Here is a 22,953-nt window from a genome sequence, read left to right on the forward strand (position 1 = left end):
GGGAAACAAAGGAAATTACAAATTTGATAAAGAGTGAAATTTTACTCTCATGGGGTATGTCTACACTACCACCCTAGTTCGAACTGGGGTGATTAATGTAGGCAACCGGAGTTGCAAATGAAGCCCGGGATTTGAATTTCCCGGGCTTCATTTGCATATTGCCGGGCGCCGCCATTTTTAAATGTCCACTAGCTCAGACACTGTGCCCGCGGCTACACGCGGCACGAACTAGGTAGTTCGGATTAGGCTTCCTATTTTGAACTACCATTACTCCTCGTGGAACGAGGTGTACCGGTAGTTCAGAATAGGAAGCCTAATCCGAACTCATAGAATCATAGAATAATAGGACTGGAAGGGACCTCGAGAGGTCATCGAGTCCAGCCCCCCGCCCTACCTAGTTCGTGCTGCGTGTAGCCGCGGGCACGGAGTCCGAACTAGCGGACATTTAAAAATGGCGGTGCCCGGCAATATGCAAATGAAGCCCGGGAAATTCAAATCCTGGGCTTTAATTGCAACTCCGGTTGCCTACACTAACCACCCTAGTTCGAACTAGGGTGGTAGTGTAGACATACCCATGGTGAACAAGATTTTTGTATTATTTTATTTTTGTTTTATTTTTTGTTTGTTTGGAAAACCTGGATTGAATAAATAATGAATTTTCATGAATGTCGCCAGTTTTAAACAGTCATTCTCAGAGAGAAATATTACCCTTTTGACCTCCAAAACGTGACTTTATTTGTTTCGAGGAAGTGGCTCCAAAATGCAAAACAAACAAAAATGGATTGAATGTCTGGCTTTTGGTTTTGGTTTGTTTTTTTGTTTTTGCATACTGCTAAAAAAATGTTGGGTTTTTTTCACCCGGTTGGCTGGTGATGTGAATGTTTCTTTGCACAGCTCTGTGAAATTCCCCCAGCACTAGGAAGAGAACAACAAGTTAAGAAAATGAGAATAGGAGTGCCTGGGGAAGAAAGCACGGCACTGAACATTATAAAGATCAGAGGAAGCCCAGAAGTAGAACTAGAAAAATCTGTTCACAGCATGCACCACTATGTAGAAATTCCCAGAAAACTCAAATACCACTATTGTCATTTTCAAAACAAGAAAGCTAAAAAAGGTGACAAAAGGGACCTCAGAAAGGACAGACCTATGAGTGACTCGTAAATAGTGTGGAAAGATTTTATCAAGGCATTTTGACATCAAACAACAGAAATAATAGATTTCAAGTCCAATCAAGAGAATAATCTGTCCTTGAATCAGAATTCTCTATAATAGACTATCTTTATATATGATGAATAAAGCTGCTAAATATGCACATGTAATCTACCACTGTGTATGGAATTCATTGACCATAAAAGAGCTTTTGATTTAAATAAAAATAATTTGTTATAAGTGGTTCAGTGCCAAGTCACATACAAAAAAAAAGTTATATCCTGTCTTTGAGAAATAAACATGAAAATGAGCCTTCCGCTGTGCTTAGAAAGTAAAGGGAATAAATGGCAAAACAAAGAATGGGAGACAAGCTAGAGTTCTCTCTTTAAAGTATTCAGCATCTAGACAATAAATACAGAGCTTGAACTCTTTCAGTATTGCATATCTGACCTATCAACAACACAAGGATATACAAGAACTGATACAGTATCTAATATAGGAAACTACAGACCGGTCTGTTTAACGTCTGTCCCAGGGAAGATAATAGAGCAGGTAATTAAGGAAATCATATGCAAACACTTGGAAGGTAATAAAGTGATAGGGAATAGCCAGCATGGGTTTGTGAAGAACAAGTCATGCCAAACTAATCTGATAGCTTTCTTTGATAGGATACGAGCCTTGTGGATAAGGGAGAAGCGGTGGATGTCATATACCTAGACTTTAGTAAGGCATTTGATACAGTCTCGCATGATATTCTTATTGATAAACTAGGCAAATATAACTTAGATAGGGCCACGATAAGGTGGGTGCATAATTGGCTGGATAACAGTAGTCAGAGAGTTGTTGTTAACGGTGCTAAATCCTGCTGGAAAGGGATAACAAGTGGAGTTCCGCAAGGGTCTGTTTTGGGACCCGTACTGTTCAATATCTTCATCAATGACGTAGATATTGGGATAGAGAGTACACTTATTAAGTTTGCAGATGATACCAAACTGCGTGGGGTTGCAACTTCTTTGGAGGATAGGGACATAATTCAAAATGACCTTAAGTTAGAGAAATGGTCAGAGGTAAATAGGATGAAGTTTAATAAAGAGAAATGCAAAGTGCTCCACTTAGGAAGGAACAATCAGTTCCATACATACAAGATGGGAAGCGACTGTCTAGGAAGGAGCATGGCGGAAAGGGATCTAGGGGTCATAGTGGACCACAAGTTGAATATGAGTCAACAGTGTGATGTTGTTGCAAAAAAAGCAAATATGATTTTAGGTTGTATCAACAGGTGTGTTGTAAGCAAAACTCGTGAAGTCATTCTGCCGCTCTACTCTGCGCTAGTTAGGCCTCAGCTGGAGTACTGTGTCCAGTTCTGGGCGCCACATTTCAAGAAAGATGTGGAGAAATTGGAAAGGATACAGAGAAGAGCGACAAGAATGATTAAAGGTTTAGAGAACATGACCTATGAAGCCAGGCTTCATGAACTGGGCTTGTTTAGTTTGGAAAAAAGAAGATTAAGGGGGGACATGATAGCGGTTTTCAAATATCTAAAAGGGTGTCACAAGGAGGAAGGAGAAAATTTGTTCCTCTTGGTTTCTAAGGACAGGACAAGGAGTAATGGGCTTAAAGTGCAGCAGGGGAGGTTTAGATTGGACATTAGGAAAAAATTCCTGTCAGGGTGGTCAAATATTGGAATAAATTGCCAAGGGAGGTGGTGGAATCTCCCTCTCTGGAGATATTTAAGAACAGGTTAGATAGACATCTGTCAGGGATGGTATAGACGGAGCTTGGTCCTGCCTTGAGGGCGGGGGGCTGGACTCGATGACCTCTCAAGGTCCCTTCCAGTCCTATTATTCTATGATTCTATATGAGAGTGAAGAGAACTGAATACCTGAGAAAAAATAAACTTTGTTCACAATCTATAGCAGAAAATAGCAACACTACAAGATAAATAGGAAAATGTACATGAAAATGAACAGAAACCAGAAGACATGAAGGACCAGGCTTAATGAGTTTGAAAATCATTCAAAAAGTATGAGCTGTAGACACCCAACGAGGGCCTGATCCTAGTGCATAGCACCAACTGTGCAAAATTCTGAGCTCAGTTACACCAGTGTAAATCAAAGTTGATGAGCTGATGCTCTAGGTTTTATGAAGCCAGGTGAAGAATTTGCTCCACTGACTTTAATGGGCATGGAATCAGGTTGTATATCTTGTGCTGAAATAAATTAAGAGCTTCAAAGTTTGGTGTTTTTAGCTGCTGGAATCAGGAGTTTTCAGGAGAATCTTAGGGTGCTGGTGGTTGTTTTTAAAATGAGGTTCTAGTCCTTTTGGTTGAAAAAAAGCTCAAAAATGTGAAACAGGTATTATTCAGCTTTGTGTCAAACACTAAGGGATCACTATTGCATTCAAAATCCAGATAACTGCAGTAAAGCCTTCTAGATTACATTTTTAATTATCACGGTGACTGACAACAGTCCAAGATCTAGTAACATGAAAAAATGCAGGACTACATGTATTGTCATTGTTATATGTCTGGGCTGTAGGTGGCAGCCTAGCTGGTGATATTCTGCTGTGAAGTTTAGCCTGGAAAAATTAAACGGGGCTCAATTTAAGTCTGATTACATTGTCCATGGGACTGGCCAATGCTTTGGCTTCTGAGCTGCCACAATAGATGAGATTCGTGGGCTATCCACACAATCAATTCTAAGCTTCCCTTCATGCATTAGTTCTCCTTCCACTAATATCCTTATGTGGAATGGGATTTCCTTTGTGTGACAAAACACAGGGTGAACTCTGTTATCTGTGTAATTCAATTTGATGTTCTTTGGGTTTTCGAGTGCTCTGGAAGAGGGCAGCATGCATTTGGAGTAGCTGATTCAACTTGTCAGGCAGCAGACTGTGTAACGTATATCAGCCTTAATTCAGCTGTAGGAGAGCAGGGTGTCTCTCTTGTCAGTCACTCTGTATATTGGGCTATTCACAAGAGTGCTGCAGAAAAGATGTCAACTGTGAATGCTCTAGGGAAGGATATTTATTTTGATGCATAAAATATCTCAAGCTCATCTGAAGAAGTCGGTTTTGCCCACGAAACTCATGATATGATATATGCTTTTGTTAGTCTCTAAGGCCGCGGTCACCAACTGGTCACTCGGGAGCTACTGGTCGATCTCGAGGTCTCGACCAGTCACTCGCGAGGCGTCCTGTAAGCCCCGCTCCCACTTCCCTCCCACCCCCCAGAAGTCCCACTACTTACCTCCAGAGAAGACGGAGGTAGTGTCGGCTTCCGGAGCGCTGGGGTTTGGCCCCGGGGCTTCCCGGCGCGGGGAGGGGGTTGGCACCGGGACAAGCGCCCGTGGGGCTTCCCGGCGCGGGTAGGGGGGTCGGCTCCCTGGGCAGGCGTGCGTGTGCGTGAGGCTTTCCTACACAGGAGGGCGGCGGGGGCGTGGCCCCGGGGCAGGGGAGCGCACGTGGGGCTTCCCTGCACGGGTGGGGGGGGGGGGTCAGCCCCCTGGGCAGGCACGCGCTGGTTTCCGGGGGGGGCGGGGTGTGAATGCTGGGAGGAGGGAGATGCAGGGGACTCTCTGCCTCCACTGGCATCCCACTCTCCTGTCCCCACTCCCGTCCTCAACTACAGAATGCTGTCCCCATTCCTGTCCCCACTCCCCAAACTCTGTCCCCAGCTACAGAACTGTCCCCACTCCCCTGTCCCCACTCCCCGAACTCTGTCCGTACTCCTGTCCCCACTCCCGTCCCCACTCCCCGAACTCTGTCCCCACTGGCACTCTGTCCCCTGCTGCAGAATCCTGTCCTCTGCCCTCCCAGCACCCTGTTCCCTCTCCTCTGCCCCCAGCCACAGTACTCTGTCCCCACAAAATGTATAATTATAAATGCTTCATTTTAGATTTAAATAGCATGAATAAAAAACAGACCATTTATTTCATAACTAAAACACGTGATTTTAATTGTATGTGATTTTAATTGTATGTATCGCATAATTTAAAAATAAACTGTTTATCAGAGTGTGTAAGTAAGGGCTGGGGATAGCAAGTGATGGACAGGAGGAGAATAGAGAGGGCGGGGCTTCAATGGAGGGGCGGGGCTTCAAGGAAGGGGAGGGGCTTCAAGGAAGGGGTGGGGCGGTAGATCTTCACCTGTTCTGAGATTTAAAAAGTGATCTTGGGTGTAAAAAGGTTGGAGACCACTGCTCTAAGGTGCCACAGGACTGCTGACTGTTTTTAAAAATGGCTTATGTGAACCTTGATACAAATATTAAAACGTATAATCAAGAAAATGTTTTTATGCAAATGATTAATGGGGCTGTGGACTTCTGTAAGAATAATCCATAGTTCACAAGTGGTTCAGTATTCCTCTCTGACATTGGGCACCTAGGAATTACATTTTCTGTCATCTCCATCTGCTAAGAAATTCCATCATATTTTGAGAAACAATGACTTATCCTGAGAATCTTGTCTTCTTATCATGCTGTGCTTAGCAAGATCCAAATGACTTTAGAATTGATTCTTCTTGCTGCCATGATTTGGGGAAGAAGGTGGGGAGCAGGGGGTTATATCTGGAGGACTAGGAAGAGGAATAACAAAAAATGTAGATGGTATCATGAGCTTTCATGAGCAAAACCCTCTTCTTTGGATGAATGGAGTTAAAGGTTCCAGGGGAGGGAGGGAGGAAAGGAAGGAGAAAGGAAGACCCCGGACTCCTTAATTTCATTCACCTGGGTTGTGCCCATGAAAGCTCATGATAACATTTTTTTGTTAGTCTCTATGGTGCTGCAGGACTATTTGTTGTTTTTTTATTTTTTTCAGTTGCAGACTAACATGGCTACCTCTCTGAAACTTTCAGGCAGAGGAATGATACTAATAGTACAATTTGCATCCCACCAAATGCAGAAAACTCCTATCTTATGGTATGTATCAAGCAACTGCCACTCTGCTGCAGTCTTCCACATGCAATGCTCAGAACTTACATTATAGGAAGAATGTTTTACACATGGTATCTTAATACACACAAATGTGATGCATACACTGATAATGCTTCTTGTCTACTTGGAAATTGTCTACTTGGGAAATGCCCAGCATACTTCTAACTCCAACTGAAAAACACACAAACAACTCACTGGAGCAAAGAGCAACACATCCCATGTTTATTCAGATCACATACCATTTTGATTAATCTTCAAACACAGATCAGAAGACACTTCCTTTTCCTCATATTCCACTTCCATAATTTCCAAGGTCCAGAATTTTCAGAATGTCCAGAATTACAGTGCAGTGAGTAGACAGCAATGTATTCCTCAGACATTTGTATTATGCCTCATGTTTTTCTGAGCTCAGAACTTGGGTCCAACTAACATATTAACCCAAACAGTGCAGCTTAGTAGCATTTCAGACATAATTAGTACTATATCAAGCATCTACGTCTTATGGTCATTGCAGAGGACCACTGATTAATAAGGATATGCACTTCATATGCTAATTTCTATAAAAGGCTCACCAATGGATTGCACTTTAAAAAGTCCTTATGCTTTCATGTAATGGAATGCCCTTTGTGTGCTAGAATCCTTAATGTGGTGCTGATAGCCTAGTTGTATCACCCACAGTCAACAATATTCTTTTCACCATACTGATTGAATGAGTGACATTTGCTATTGGGGAATCCCCCATGGAACAACAGGAGTTCATATGTGCCTAGCTACAATACCATTAATGACATGATTCTAAGGGAATTTGAAACCCTACCTCAACAAATTTATTTCTGTTTTTCAACCTATATTCAAAGCAATACTTTGGCATTGTAATGTGAGTCTTGACAGGGCTAGGGTAAATTCACCATGCTAAAATGAAATGTTTTTGGCAGATGTCTACTCTGCAACAATCAAACTGTGTGTACTATAATATGTGACAACCACAGTGCTACTTCTAGCTGTAAAAATTACAAGTATAATGCTTATTCTTAATATAATTAAGACACACTGCATTTTTATTAGGCAGTTTTTTTGCAAAAAAGTACTTGTGTATTTTTGTTTATATTTTATATAACACAAGATTAATTTCAAAAGTAAATATTGAGGGAAAATGTACTATTACAAAGTCACCAAAGAAGAATTTTTTACACTTAACAGAAATATTTCTCTCACTCAATTTACACCCCTGTGAAATGTGAAATAGATTTCCCCCATTCCCTATTAAACTTTTTTCTTTTCTACCTCTCACATGCTCATTTATGGCTGGACAGCTATAGTTGAATGACAGAACCCAGAAGCAACTTTGGAAACAGATTGTGACTTCAAGAGGTTCTGAGTACTGGTCTCCCAGGACTTCAGGGAGGAAGTATTCTGTGATGAATCAACAGCAGAAGCACCAGTTGGTGGGTAACATATACTGTGCCAAGTCACAATATGTTTCCCAAGCTGCTCCTGAGACAGCAAAACTGTGTTCTGCTCCTTGAGAGGGTAAAATGATAAAGTGACAATCTAGCTATAAATGAATAATATCTACACAGAGAAACCTTAAATGTGAAGTGTTTCGAGAACTCTGTGGATTTTGTTCATAAGCAAATTGCCATATTAAAATGCTTATTAATTTTCCCCAAATAGCTTGACTCCAATATTCAAGGGTAACCATCCACTCCTAAAGAATCCAGATTGTCCCATTCCCTGCTTCTTCCCATTCTGCACTGCATTCTGCGGTATGGGTAGCACACAAAAGAGAACAAGGGAGTGTCTTATATCCTTTTGATCCATCTACATTTGCACACAGGACAAGTGACCAGCTGTGTTGTTTTTACAATTTTTATTTGTATAGGTTGTGATTGAAGTCATGCTGACAGCTCCGGAGACCAAAATCCCAGTGACCTTCTGTTTAATACATCAGTCTGCATTTTGTCTTGTGAACTTTCAACAAACTCTTAGAGAATGGATGAACTTTCACTTTTTATTTCACTGAGAGCGGACTATTTAGCTTAACGAGTAGTACATGGCCATTCCGCCTCTTCCCCATCACCCCCATTTTATTAACTTTTGTATATTAAGTAAATTCACTTTTTATCTATGATGTTTGTTTTACAGGTAGTTCATCTCATTTAGAGTATTTTCTTAGGGACTTCAATTTAGCGTTGTCCTTGAAATTAACATTTTATGTGTTTTACATTTTTGCAATAGAAATTATTCTTTATTTATATTATTAGTCCAGAACTATACCCAGCACTCATGGTATTTGAATATTAGTATTCAAAACATTTGCTTCGGTCCTCTTATCCCAGACAGTTGCCTTAAAGGAACAGGTCTATGATTTGGTGGACTTACACCTGAATTAAATGATGTAGCATTCCAGACGTGGTTTAAAAATTTCCAAACTCACATTTCCTGTGCTCATATCATTTATGGTAACAAGGGAAACTGGAAAGTACAAAGACATCGTAGAAACTGTTAGAGCAGGGGTGGACGTAAAGTCTCCATCCCTGCAACAAATCTCTGAGCCTGCTTGCTGTGCTGCTGGGGAAACCGCAAGCCTCAGCACCCCCTTCCTTACCCCAGCTTGTTGGGAGCCAGGACAGTGAGTTTTAGGGTTGTTTATGCCAGAAGTAATTCACATTTGAGATACACTATACATCTACATCGTGGGTACGTCTAGACTACAGGCTTTTGTCGACAGAAGTTTTGTCGACAGATACTGTCGACAAAGCTTCTGTCAACAAAGAGTGTCTAGACTACATCCAGTTCAGTCGACAAAGCAAGCCACTTTGCCGACATGACAGTGTAGATGCAAAGGACAGTGTAGATGCAATAACGCCTTCTGTCGACAGAACTCTGTAGACAAAAGGCATTATTCCTCATAGAATGAGGTTTACAGCCGTCGACAAAACTGCTGAGTTCTTTCAAGGTTATGTCGACAAAACCCTATAGCCTAGACACGCCCCTTGATACTGCAACACCAAATAACTTGTGTTTGACTAAAGGATAACTTGTGTATGGCTAAAACATACCAGAAACACACTTTATTTGAATGAGCCTGAGTTAATTGACCTCCCTCTTCATAAATTATCACTATATCAATCTTTTTATCATCAACACATTTTACCAGCAATGATTTTGTATTTGCTTACAGATCTGTGATGAAACTATTCAACAGCAAACAGCCTAAAATGATGCCTTCAGAAGTCTACTAAAAACACTCCATTCCACAATGATAGTCCATAAATGACTGCTTTTTGAGATGTCAATTATCTAGTTTCATAATCCATTTAATGTGTGCTTTATGGCTAATTTCATAATCAGAAAACCATGCAGTACTAAGTCAAATGCCTCACAATATCTCATCTACAGTTACCTTTATCAGCTGAATGAGAAGTCTTGTCAAAGAATGGAATCAAGTTTGACAAGACTCATTTTATAGAAAATCATATTGATTTTTTTACATTAATTACATTTTTTCCCTTCAATTTCTTCATTGAGTTCATATGAGTGTTTCCATTATTTTACCCAAAACTGATGTCAGGCTCTCCGGCAGGATTCCACTCTCCCTTTTTGAATATTGGGAAAATAGTGGCACTCTATCTAAACTTTCGGAACATTGGGATCGTCAACAGTAAAAATGTACCTCACATCATAAATGTAACGATCAAATTGGCCAAACTGTTGCAAGCACATTATTAGGCTAGCATAAAGTTACAAATTAGGTTGAAACGGATACTCTTACTTAGTAATTATCTTCATACACAAATGTGTATAAGGTGGTGAAAAGAAATGCAATTTAAAAAAAAAGGAGAAAGCCATTTTGAGAATAGATTGGTTGGAGAAGGTTGATTGGTAAAGGAAGAAAATATACAAGAGTTACAAACACTGAGAAGCTTAAGGGCAGGAATAGAAAAATGACAAATGAGAATGGGCAAAAATATCTTGTACATACACTTTGTCTGCCCCCCCCCCACCCCATTAGATAATAGAGATCTCTGCCCCAAAAGGCCTGCAATGTGATTTGTGTTTGAGAGTAATATTCATAAATCAGGAATAATGTAGTTTTAGGATTACTTCTAGCTCTTTCAAAGTAAGAAAGCAGCAGAATTACTGTTTTAGCTTCATCGCATCAAAGGCCTATTCAGCTTTCCAAGTGAGTATTCCTGCGGCGGTAGTGAGTGTACCTCTGCCCCACCCTCCCTTCCATTTAAACGGCAATAGTCCCAACTTCCAACACCAAGTATGTCCCCTGCAAGAGGCCTGTTTACTTCAGTGTAGTTTCAATAGACCAAACTTGGTCTCTTGGGTATATGGAACATTTACGACTCATGGTATATTCCATCTACAGTATGTGTTTGTTTTCCTACCATTGTATATTATTTTTATACTATTTTGGATTTTAATCTTTTCTATTCTAACTTCATTTAAGCTTATAGCTCTAAATAGTAATTAAAGGGATAATCGATGCTACTTATAAATGCAGCATGTTTCATCACCTACTACATAATCTGTGTATTGTTTTGATACATAGCCAAGGATAGAATTTGTCCTGATTTTTATGTTCATATTTTAGAAACTGAGTAGTTATGGTTTTATATACCAAAAAAACAACTGACAACTCTTAAAGGAAAGTAAAATAAAACATTATTTAAACAAGCAACAAATATATATATATAGTTACCAAAGGTCTCTTCTAACAAGCTTTGCAATTTAAAAATCACGTTGATGCATTATGAATCACCTGTAAAAAAATAAAATAAAATAAAATAAAATAAAATAAAATAAAATAAAATAAAATAAAAGTAAAGACATTTTAGATTTTGGTAAATATTTATAGACCCACACAATATGAAGTATATGTAACAATCAAATTTCTAGTGGAAATGTGTGCAAGTGGGTTTATTTTGAAAGGAAAATTCCTACTCCCAGTGTCATTCCCAATTAAATTCTCCAGGTAATGACCCCATTTGCATAGAGAGCTGAACCCACAAGTGGGAATTTTAATGGGCACACCACCTGAGTACATTAATTGAGAGTGACACCACTTGAACTAGTTTTGTGCTTACCCCACTGAAAATTCTACTCATATTATTTTTAATGTCAAGCTACAAGTCAAATTTCAAGATGATGGATTTGTTCTTTTTTAAGCATTGAATTTGAATAAAAGAATGCTTTAATTCTGTTATGCATTGCACAGCTTTACTTTAACTAATCTGTAGTTCTGATTCTGACAATTGCTTCATTTTTTCAGTGATTGGAATTTAATTTTCTTCATTAATTTGTGAATAATTAGCTACAAAATAATGCCTTCAGGAGCTAAATTGCTTTTCGATTGCTGTTTAATGTACTTTTACCAGAATATGTGTTACAGTTAAACTGGCATAATAGTTTACTAAAATGTAATTGCGTAAATACGTCTAATTATTCTCTCTGATGTAAAAAGACTGAATATAAATTTCAGTCATAGATGATGTCCCTTTCTCAATCTTAACTTCATCAAAGTATAGTTGCCAAAAAGTGATCACTGACACTAAAATATTAGTTGTCATGTATGGTGGTTTTCTTCCACGATGGTTCTCTTTATCCTTCGTACACTATTCATAATGACCTTGAAGTTATTGTGGATTCTGAGCCATGACTTGAAGCCTTCATCAATTATGCAATCAAGGTATCTTACCACCACATCAAGAAACAGACAAATGGAGAGTTATGTTTTCAAGGCAGGCTAACAAAACCTTGTCATTTAATCATATCTTACCTCTTGCAGTTTTGCTTGCACATCTTCCACTTTCCAGTCTTCCACCTTCCAGTCTTCAACAGCTGTAATCGCTATAGAATTTAGCAGCTAGACTACGTAATTCCACTGGATTATCTACTAATTTTAGAAATATGTGCAGGCCATCCAGAAAAAAAAATCATTTCAAGACTGTCAACTTTATATTAAAAATGAGAGATGTGGCATTTTAAAGACTAACAAATTATGTTAAGCTAATACATTTTGTTAGACTTTAAGGTGCCATAAGACTCATTTTTGCTAAAACAGACTAACTACCCCTCTGAAACTTTGTATTTCAAAATTATTATTATTATTATATAAAAATTATACATACTAGCTCAAATTCTGAGGTCTGTTGGCTCTTTAACTGGACGCACGTTGATCAGAGATTAACCAAGATTTTTGTGAAGTACTGTACTACTTCTTTCTATTTCTGAAGAAATGGGCTGTGCCCACGAAAGCGCATAATTCCATCTTCATGTTTTGTCTTTAAAGTGCTACCAGACTATTTGTTGTTTTTTAAGTTTATCCTGTACAGACTAACTCGGCTACCCCTCTGAAGCTTTTATTTCTTTTCTGGCCTTTATTTGAAGCAGTTCCATATGAAAAATATCAATGATAATAATGGATTTCCATACACTATTACAGAGGAAACCAATTAAAATTAAGGATTTTTTCCCTAATGTGTTAACTTCACTACGCCCAGATTCAGGAAGCAGTAGGCCATTATTCTATGTCTAATCCCACTGATTTAAAAAAGGCAACTCATGCAGGGGGATGCAACTCAGCAGGAGTAAGGGTGACCACCTGTGATCATAGAAAAAATAAATCTATTATGGAGCCCCGGCTGAAATTCTACTCAAGTGAATTTAATCATCCAAGTGCACGTATTTTTAGGGTCCTATGCATAAATGGCATTTTCTATTACTATACATAGGTGTAATATTAGATGATACATTATCTCCTTTACATGTTCTATATGTAAAACACAGATGAGTTACAGTTGCTGTAGGAAACCCATAGTAAGTATCTTACTAATAGCTGGAGATCTCCAAATGTGTTACCTTCAGAAGTCAATTTTTTCAGAAAAAAGTCTCAGAGGAGTAGCTGTATTAGTCTGTAACTGTAAAAACAACAAGGAGTCCTATTGCACCTTACGGATTAACAGATTTATTAGACCATACACTTTCATGGGTAAAACCCACTTCATTGGATGAGTTGGAGTGGAAATAACAAAATCCGGGATATATAAAACAGCAAAAGAAGTTACCTGTCAATTGTAGGACCAGTGTTAATGAGACTAATTAAGTCAGGGTGGATGTGGCAACATTTGATGAGGAGATGCAAAAATCAAGAGGGAAAATTGTCTCTCTTATGCTTTCATTAACAGTCAAGATCTTTATTCAAACCTAAGTTGAAAGTGTTTGAATTTGTAAATGAACTCCATTTCTGCTGTCTCTCTCTGTAATTGGGTGATATAGTTCTTTTATAGAAGGATGGCTACTTTTAATTACTGACTGTCCAAATAGGTTAAAGTGTTTACCTATAGGCTTGTGTGTGTTACCATTCCTAATGTCTGATTTGTGCCCATTTATTGTTTGCCACAGAGACTGTCTGGTTTGGTCAATATATAAGATAAAGGGACATTGCTGGTGCTTCACGGCATATATCACATAAGTGGGATGTGTAAGAGCATGAGCCCTTGATGGTGTGGTTTATATACCCACATGGCTCCACAATATGCCAACATTTTATGGCTGACCTAGAACATTTCCCCAGCTCCTGTCTCCTAACACCCTATCTCTGCTTATACTACGTTGATGATATCGTCATCATATGGACTCACAGGTAGGAGAGCCTTGAAGAATTCCAAAAGGATTTCAACTATTTCCACCCCAGAATCAACCTCAGCCTGGACCAGTCCACAAAAGAGATCCACTTCCTGGGCAGTACAGTACAAATAAATGATGGTCATATAAACACCACCCTATACTAGAAACCTATTAACTACTGTTCTTACCTACATGCCTCTAGCTTCCATGCTGGACATATCACATAATCCATTCTCTATAGACAAGCCCTAACATGCAACCATATCTGCTCCAATCCCACAGAGACTAACACCTACAAGATCTTTATCAAGCACTTTATTTTGTGTATGGTTGCTGTCAACATTTTAAATACAAAGTTAATATCCAGTAAGAGACTGAAAATATAAATAGTATCAAAAGTTTAGATACTTGAAAAAGACCCAAAAAAGGACTGCATGCTGTTATTATTTAAATAAGATAAATATAGATGAAGAATGGGAAGCATCAAAACATAGGAAGATGAGTTGAAACACATTTTGTTCCAGGTAAATGTTTGCTTTTGCTTTGTTATATTTAAAGCTTCATTGGTTTACTTTAACTAAAGTTGTATGTACATTTGCATTTTAATCCACTGGTTTCAATAAATTAACTCTGAAAATGTGACCATTTATACTATAGTTTTATAGGATATGTCTCTGCCCAAGTTAAGTTTCTTTGGAAAGTTCAGATATTTTGGAGTGCATAAAAGCACCTTTTTAAAAAAAATCTAGTAGTAACAACAAAAGACACAAGGCTGATATGTGACCTTCATTAACAAAAAGTGATCAATGGCTCAATGTCTGGTTGGAAGTCTATTTCACGTGGAGTGCCCCCAAGGAATGACTCTAGGGCCAGTTTTGTTTAACATCTTTATTAATGACCTGAATGAGGGGAGAGATTTCATCCTCAGAAAGTTTACGGATGACACTAAACTAAAGGGAGAGGTAGATAGGTTGGAGGGCGGGGTAGAGTCCGGAATGACCTAGACAAATTAAGAGGACTGGGCTACAAAAAATTGTGGTTCAACAAGGACAAGTGCAGAGTTCTGCACTTGGGATGGAAGATTCCCAAGCATTTTTATAGACTGGGGTCCAACTGGCTAAGTAGCAGGTCAGCAGAAAAGGACTTGGGGATTACAGTGGATGAGAAAGTGGATCTGAGTCAAGTGTGCCCTGGTAGCCAAAAAGGCTAATGGCATATTAGGTTGCATTAGGAGGAACATTGCTAGCAGATATAGAGATGTGATTATTCCCCTTTATTCGGCACTGGTGAGGCCACATCTGGAGAATTGCAGTCAGTTCTGAGCCCCTCACTATAGGAGAATGCTGTGGATGCATTGGAGAGGGTCCAGTGGAGGGCAACTAAAACAATTAGGGGGCTGGAGCTCATGACTTGAGAGGCTGAGGGGACTTATTTAGTCTGCAGAAGAGAAGAGTGAGGGAGGATTTGATAGCAGCCTTCAACTTCCTGAAGGGGGGTTCCAGAGAGAGCCACAGCTGTATAAAATGTCATAATATCCGTGCTACAACAATTTATACCAGTTGCTCCCAGAAGTGCATGCATGATGATGACCTAAGTTCACTTAGTAGTAACTATCCTATCTTTTGCAATGTCCCTACATTAGGTATGAAACTTAGGTATAATATCTGTTTAGTGCACCTGAAGTAGCTTTGTAATTAGGTGCAATTCAGTGATGAAGTAGCTAAGGAAGGATGCATGTCTGGCTGAAAAAAAATTGTAATAGTGTTTGACTGCTGATTGAACACTTTAGAGCAGAGGTGGGGAACCTAAGGCTCAGGGGCTGGATGTGGCCTCTGGTTTGTGTGGATCCTTGAAACATGGTGAACACACAAAATGGCCTGGACCCATTTAGACTATGGGACTCTCCTATGGGGAGAGTCTCTCCTTCTCAGTTGGGAACTACATCAATGATGGCTTGGGGTTGGTTTTGTTTTTCTGCTTCTCACTTGTTGATTTTTTTGTGGGTCAGTAACCTCCCTGGCTCAAAAAAGGTTCCCTACTCCTGCTTTAGAGGCTCATATAAAAGATTCCCAAATTATCCTGTGCTATTATGGCAATGAAATACTACATGCATTCAAAAAAAAAAAAAAAAAAAAAAAAAAAAAGAAGAAGATGTTACACGTGTATTAAAAGTTATACAAAAAAGTGTACTATTTTGTATTTCAGTAAAGTGTTGATCTAGACAGTACTATAATGCATAGGCACAAGGAGGAAAAATTAGATTGCAGAAAATTTAAAAACAAAAAGTCAAGCCACATATAGGCCCTGATCCTGTAATCAAAACCTACCTCTGCTCCTATTTTGCGGAGTGAAGATGGTACTCCTTTCTAACCAGGATGGAAATAGTTGGCCATGGTAAAGACTGATAAGAGAGCTAGTTGGTGCAAAAATCACTGGCACACATTTGGTGAATGCTCATGACAAAGCTCCTAGATCAATGGGTCTGTATATAGGTAGTCTACTTCATCATCTAGAAAGTTGAGTGCCCTGAACAAGTTCAAGTGGGTACAGGATAACTTTTAAGACTTTTCCATTTTCTGATGTTCATATTAGGCCAAGAGCATGTCGCTACCTTTAGAACTGGAAAGCATTTGCAGTATAAAAGTACTAGAAGGCTTAGCTAGGAAGTGAGGAAGATTAGTCTCTGTATAGTGAATCCTCATTTTTTATATAGAGCATCTCAGGCCACTTCTCTCTTCTTGAGTCAATCTTTGGTGCTTCAAAGAGTATTCCAAATACCTTCACTACTGTTGGTTCAGAGAGAAAAATCTCTGATTTACCTTCTTTTAACTCTAACCACAACAGAGTAAGGATATGAAAGGCTAGTTGACTATCAGATAAGCAAATTCTAATTGAATAGTTGACACACTAGTCAACTAGTCACTTGCCCCCCCTTGCTGCCTCTAATCAGGAAGAGGCAGTAAGGGACGGGAGAGAGGAGTGGGTGCCTCAAAGCAGCAGCGCCACACGGAGCCCGGGGCCAGAGCCTAGGCAGCCTGGGTTCCCAGCTGACCTCAGGCTGCATGCAGCATTTCAAAGTGGCAACGCCGCATGGAGCCTAGGGTGGAAAGCCTGATGCCAGGCTCCCTGTGGCATTTCAAAGCAGCAGCACTGCATGGCACCCATGCTCAGTTGGTTGTTTAAGAGTCCCCAGCTGAGCCCAGGCACCATACAGCACTGCTGCTTTGAAAACTCGCGGGGACCCCAGGGTCAGCAGTGGACTGCTTGAGTTGCCCACTGACCCGGTACTCCCACAGCGCTTTCACCTTTGACGTGTAGCAACAGCTCTGGGGCTGATGCAACACTTCTAAAGTGAATACTCCCTTATTGACTAATTGAATAGTGGATGCAATTTGCATCGATTAGCCCATTAATCTAAATTTAACATGACAATTTTGACAGTGTTTCCAAATGCCTAAAAAAGATCTAAGCCCAGGCAGAGGGCTTTTTGACATCTGTAGGACTCAGAAATTTTAGATTAACAGAGGTTTTGTAGAAAGATTTAAGGTTATCTGATAAGGGCATGTAGTGTATTTGCCTCAGTGTAACCATAGCATTGGTCTCCAAACACAGACATACGCGCACTCTCTCTCTCTCTGTCATAAATATTATTTAGGCACCTGTAATAAAACAGTAGGCCTACAAAGCAATGTCTGTATGCAGAGACTTTCAGGTAATGTTAAATGCAAAACAGTAATAAGACAACGACATAATAATGAAGTATGGCAAAGTTTCAAAATAAAGTTATTTTATTTTAAAATAGTGTTTTACAATTACACAGATCCAGTTAATATAAAATAGCAATTTACCAATTTGTAAAAAACAGGGCCAATTTGCAGAACTGTAAACTGAAGCATTGTGAATGTCCACCAGAAATTTTACAAACTTGATGAGTAATGATTTTTTATTTCAACTATACCTTTTCACATTGTCTACTTTTAGTTCTGCTTGTTTTTATTACACAAGGTGCTCATAAGATTGCCTACAGAGTGGACACAACAAAAAAGAATTTTAAGAATATAAATATATAAAAGTTCTTTTAACTACTCACTAATATTCTCTGCTACAGAGATAAATTTTACAAAAATGCTAATATTTCTATGACAAATAGTAGCAGAATATATTTAAATGTTAAACATATCACACAAATAAAATTTTCAGAATTAAATCTGCCATGATTTGATAGTTCCAAATCACTGAAAGGATTTTGTATGTCCTATAACCCGCCAGTATTTTCAATTCCCAATATTTCCCAAATCAAGTGGATGCAAGAAAATATTAAAATAAGATATACATAAATATCCAGATTCTAATTACATAAATCATGAACAGAACTGTTCTTGGTTTTCATTTAACAACATTGGAAGTACACTGTTTAGAAAAAAAAAAAGAATGAAATATATGCATTTCCCACCTTTTTCTACTTTGAACCCAAAATATTTCCATTTGTGAAATATCCTACGAAAGATGTAAAATTTCAATTATTTGGCTCATCGGCTATTTGATTAGTCCATAAAGGAGCTTCTGCCTTTGAAGTGTTGCAACAGCCCTAGTGCTATTGCTACACTTCAAAGGCGAAAGCGCTGAAGGGAGCACGGGGCCAAAGGGGGACTCAAGCAGACACCTGCTGATCCTGTGCTCCCCGTGGCATTTCAAAGAGGCAGCGCCACATGGAGCCCGAGGTCAGTGGGGGAATCCGCAGCTGACCCTGGGCTCCATGCAGCGCTGCCACTTTGAAATGCTGTGTGCAGCCCGGGCCAGCTGAGGATCTGAGCTGCATGCCTCATTTCAAAGCAGAAGCATCACATGGAGCCCAGTGGCTGACCCCAGGCTTCTCGTGGTACTGCCGCTTTGAAGCATCCCCTTTTTTCCCCCCTCCCTTGCTGCCTCTCTCTCATAGAGGCAGCAAGGGAGTGAAGCGACTAACTGACTATCTGATAAGCATTTGCTTATCGGATAGTCGACTAGTCGTTCACATCCTTATATCCTACAAGCAGAATATATATGTATGTATGTATAACAATCTACATGAACAAACATCTTAAACCATGAAAACACAGACCATAATTTTTTGCCCGTCTATAGCAGCCCTATGGTATAGTAATTTATTTTCAAGAGCAATACTGAACAATTCTTAAAATTTAGTATCTATCTACTAAAATCTTAATAATGCAGACATTCATTTTTCCAGAAACCTATAATCCAAAATGTGACTACTCTGGCAGAGGTGCACCCCAAGACAACATAGAAAGCCCTTCTCCCTTGACTCACAAGCACATTTAAAACAACGGGAAGGCATAGTTTATTTGGCTGTGCTAAGCAACACAAGAGATGGGAGAACTAGCACAGTCTTCAGTGCTACCTGGTCCCAAAGAGCATTTCCCAAACACTACTGTGGTGACATCCGTTAGAACAGTGTTGGGGAAAGTACTGTCTACCCTGTGGTGTCCAACCAGTTCTGAACTAACTACACTCAACCAGCCAAATAGCCACATTGTTCAAGCCAACTAGCCACACTCAACAGACCAAACAGCCACATGTGACTAGTGGTTAGAGTGCAGGACACCACGGGTGTACTTTCCCAAGAGCAACAAGTCACACTGCTTACTGCGATGCCCACCATGTTTCCCAGAGGCATTCTATCTTACAAAGGCAAAAAGCCTCCAGGCACTGCCTTTCAACCAGCATGACTCTTCTCCCTTTCCAGCATAGTTCAGGGTGTAAAGAGTCAGAAAAGAGCCCAGGAGTTTGATTCTGAGCTCAGGAGTTTTATCTATTTAACAATTTAGTTGCTCTATTATAGTGTCCATTAACATAAAATCTGAGCACTTCCTTAATGAAGTCACAACTTTGGAAAACGATGACAGAGGAGAAAACCTTAATGTGAGATCAGAATCTGGCCCTACCTACCTATGTAGCAAAACCAGATGTGTACAGCCACTGTAGTAATTGTCAAAAATGGACAAAGATACTTGCTGAATGAATCTGCATTGAAGTGGAATATACCACAACTGGGGAGAAGTCAAAGCAGAAGGAAACATCTCCCTAGTTTAACAGAACTGTGGAGGATACAGCCATTTTAAGGTTATCATTTTCAGAGAGAACTCACAGTAGTAAGCACCACTAGACAGTGTTTGCAGGACCAGGCTCTAGATAAGAACAATGTGTTGTCAGTCAATTTCACATTCCCATGCTCTTTCAGTTTGTCACATTTGCAAAAATTGAATTCTATACAGTGAAAAGAACTATTTTATGGTCAACTAGCTTCATGGAAATGTGATATTATCCATCAAGCACTGTTGTAGTGAGACTTAAATTAACGAGGACCAACAAACTACAACAAGCTACCAACAGGAGAAATCTGGAGTCTAGATAGCAAAGTTTAACATGAGACCAAGATGTTCAGGTAGTTTACGTAACATAACTAATGAGCCATAGACGTGGAGCAGAGACAACTAGTAGTTGCACCATTATTTCCCAACATCTGGAAATTGTAATGAATAGCTGAGAACAGATGCTGGCCCAACTTAATTACACCAAGAAAAATCCATATTTACATGGTACAATGAAGAGAAAAAATTAGCCCACTGAATGTTAGGGTTGTTTTTTTTAAAAGACATTACTATAGTTCCTTTAGTTTTAGAGAAACACAATCAACAAATTAGGCCTCAATTGTAGTACTGTGTTCAGTTCTGGGCACCACATTTCAAGAAAGATGTGGAAAAACTGGAGAAGGTCCAGAGAAGAGCAACAAAAATGATTAAAGGTCTAGAAAACATGAGCTATGAGGCAAGGCTGAAGGAATTGTTGAGTTTGGAAAAGAGAAGCCTGAGAGGGGACATGATAGTGGTTTTCAGGTATCTAAAAGGGTCTCACAGAGAGGAAGGGGGGAAATTGTTCTTCATGGCCTCTGATGATAGGACAAGAAGCAATGGGCTTAAACTGCAGCAAGGGAGGCTTAGGTTGGACATTAGAAAAAAAAACTTCCTAACTGTCACGGTGGTTAAACACTGAAATAAATTGCCTAAGAAGGTTGTGAAATCTCCATCAATGGAGATATTTAAGAACAAGTTAGACAGACACCTATCAGGGATAATATAGAGTGTATGTGGTCCTGCCATGAAGGCAGGGGACTGGACTTGATGATCTCTCGAGGTCCCTTCCAGTTCTAGTATTCTATGATTCTAACTTAAAAGTAACTATTTGAAAATTCTTTATTTATTGTGTATAAGTAACACACTTAACAGAACCAATTATTTAAGATACAGCCACTCCCCGAGTTGCGAATGGTCGAATTACGACCTTTCGCACTTATGACCAAAGCTCCCAAAGCGGTCGTAAAGGCGGTCCCCAAGTTACAAACACGACCCGTGCTTACAAACAGCACAGTTGCATGTAACTCAATGGAGTCCGAGTTACGAATGGATCGAGTTACGGCCAACTGTTTGGTCTGTAACTCGTTCGTAACTCAGAGAGAGGGTGTACAATATTTTAGAAGTTAATTTCTGCATTTGGCAGTACTTCCTGTCTAATTGTTTCACTGTTTTCTCTGTCTGCCCATTCCCCCTATTTGTGTGCATCTCTCCTACAACACAGGAACAGGGAGAAGAGGTTAGGGGTGTGTGTGTGTGTGTGTGTGTGTGTGTGTGTGTGTGTGTGTGACTAAATTAGGATATGTGGCTGTAAAGACACAAAAATTGGCACGTTTAGAATCTGATAATTTTTTTGATATTCCTATATATAATTAGAGTGACTTTGATTATATAGACCAATAGAGAAGGGGTATACTTCATGTTGTACCTAGACTTGTTCTAAAATTAATTATTTCTGGTATCATTAACACAGAAGGGAAATACAGGTTGTATTTAAAAAGTTTATTGTGGTTTGGAAGCCAGTGGGTGAAATACTGGTCTTTTTTTAAGTCTATGGCAAAACTCTCATTGACATAATAAATCTGGATTTCACCTATTACCAGCATTTACCATGGTAAGTACAGAAAATCACCCAAAAATCAAAGAAACATTTCAGTGTGACCACTCTGCCAAGACCAATTCACTTCAAAATCTAATAGGCAAAGGTTACTTTCAAACCATAAAAGATTAAATTAAGGTATTTTGCTTTCAAGTCGTGCAAGAAGTGTTTTAGGTATGAAAGGCTATTTAAGCATTTAGCATTAAAGTAAGTAAGGTGGTAATATCTAAGGCACTGCTTTTGTAGTCTTTTCTCTGGCAAAAACTTAACTCAAACAGCAACATTAAAAGTCTGTTGTATCAGGCCTTTAAGTTGATTGCCGTCAACTGTCCTATTTGCAAAGCTAAACGGAGTTGGAAAGTAATTTAGAATTTCACATACTAAACAACCATAAAACATGTTAGATTACAGGTTTGTTTTCTCTAACGATTCTTTAAACTTAGCTAGCTAACAGTGCAAATACTAGGTTACTGTGTGAGACTCTTACCTTATTTTTCTTCAAAAGTATTTTTTAAAGCTCTCCAGTTTTTAAAAGAATAAAAAAGATAAAAATATTTCATGATGGGAAACAAATTCCACAACATTCCATACAGATTTCCAAGCAGTCTGATGATTCGCAACAAGCGTCCATTATTCCACAATCCATGTCACATGGGCAGTTACAGTCATCCCCCATTTCGTCCCCACAGCAACAACAGCAGGCCTCGGATGTACAGATGCCACAGGAAGCTTGTGCCAGAACAATATTACAGAGGGTGAGAAACTCACAAAACAAGCAAGCCAGGATACAGTGAACACAGCAATCTTCAGGAGGAACCAGTTTTGTAATGTGCCACATATAAAAAGAAAGAACAAAAAAGAATAAATCAGTATTATATTTTACATCAAGTATATCACATAATTACTTATTATTATTGCTAATAGTCAGCAACACTTCCTCTCCTCTGTTGCATGAAGTTCAAATTTTGTGTACTCTTCAAAGCCACAACACAGCCAAGATTAAATCTTGGATCACATCTTGTATATCCATATCCATTATTCAGTTATGCTAGCCTTAATGGCAGATGTCATGTCCTTTTTCTACTGTTGTTTTCACATTACCCTCTATATCAGTGGTCCCCAACCTTTTGGGGCTGCCGGGCGCCCTGGGGCGGGGCCACTCACGCGCAGGGCACCTGGGGGCGGGGCCGCACACGTGCCTGGGGCCCCCCATATGCTGCGTG

The 22,953-nt window shown here is 39.4% G+C and overlaps 1 protein-coding gene across 3 annotated transcripts in view; it reads right to left on the reverse strand.

Moving 5' to 3' along the window:
• Positions 1-17,492: 17,492 nt before the first annotated feature.
• MDFIC (MyoD family inhibitor domain containing) overlaps positions 17,493-22,953 on the reverse strand; it is an 89,491-nt gene continuing 84,030 nt past the window's right edge. For 2 of the 3 annotated variants that reach the window (XM_075929460.2, XM_075929455.2), the window contains one exon: positions 17,493-22,534. In XM_075929460.2, coding sequence (XP_075785575.2) covers positions 22,287-22,534 — 248 coding nt within the window. In that variant the 3' untranslated portion in view covers positions 17,493-22,286. The remainder of the gene's footprint in view (positions 22,535-22,953) is intronic. The other variant, XM_006122532.5, reaches the window with a different exon arrangement.

Source organism: Pelodiscus sinensis, chromosome 1 (genome assembly GCF_052426305.1).
Source record: "Pelodiscus sinensis isolate ZL-2025 chromosome 1, ASM5242630v1, whole genome shotgun sequence".
Taxonomy (NCBI): Eukaryota; Metazoa; Chordata; order Testudines; family Trionychidae; genus Pelodiscus; species Pelodiscus sinensis.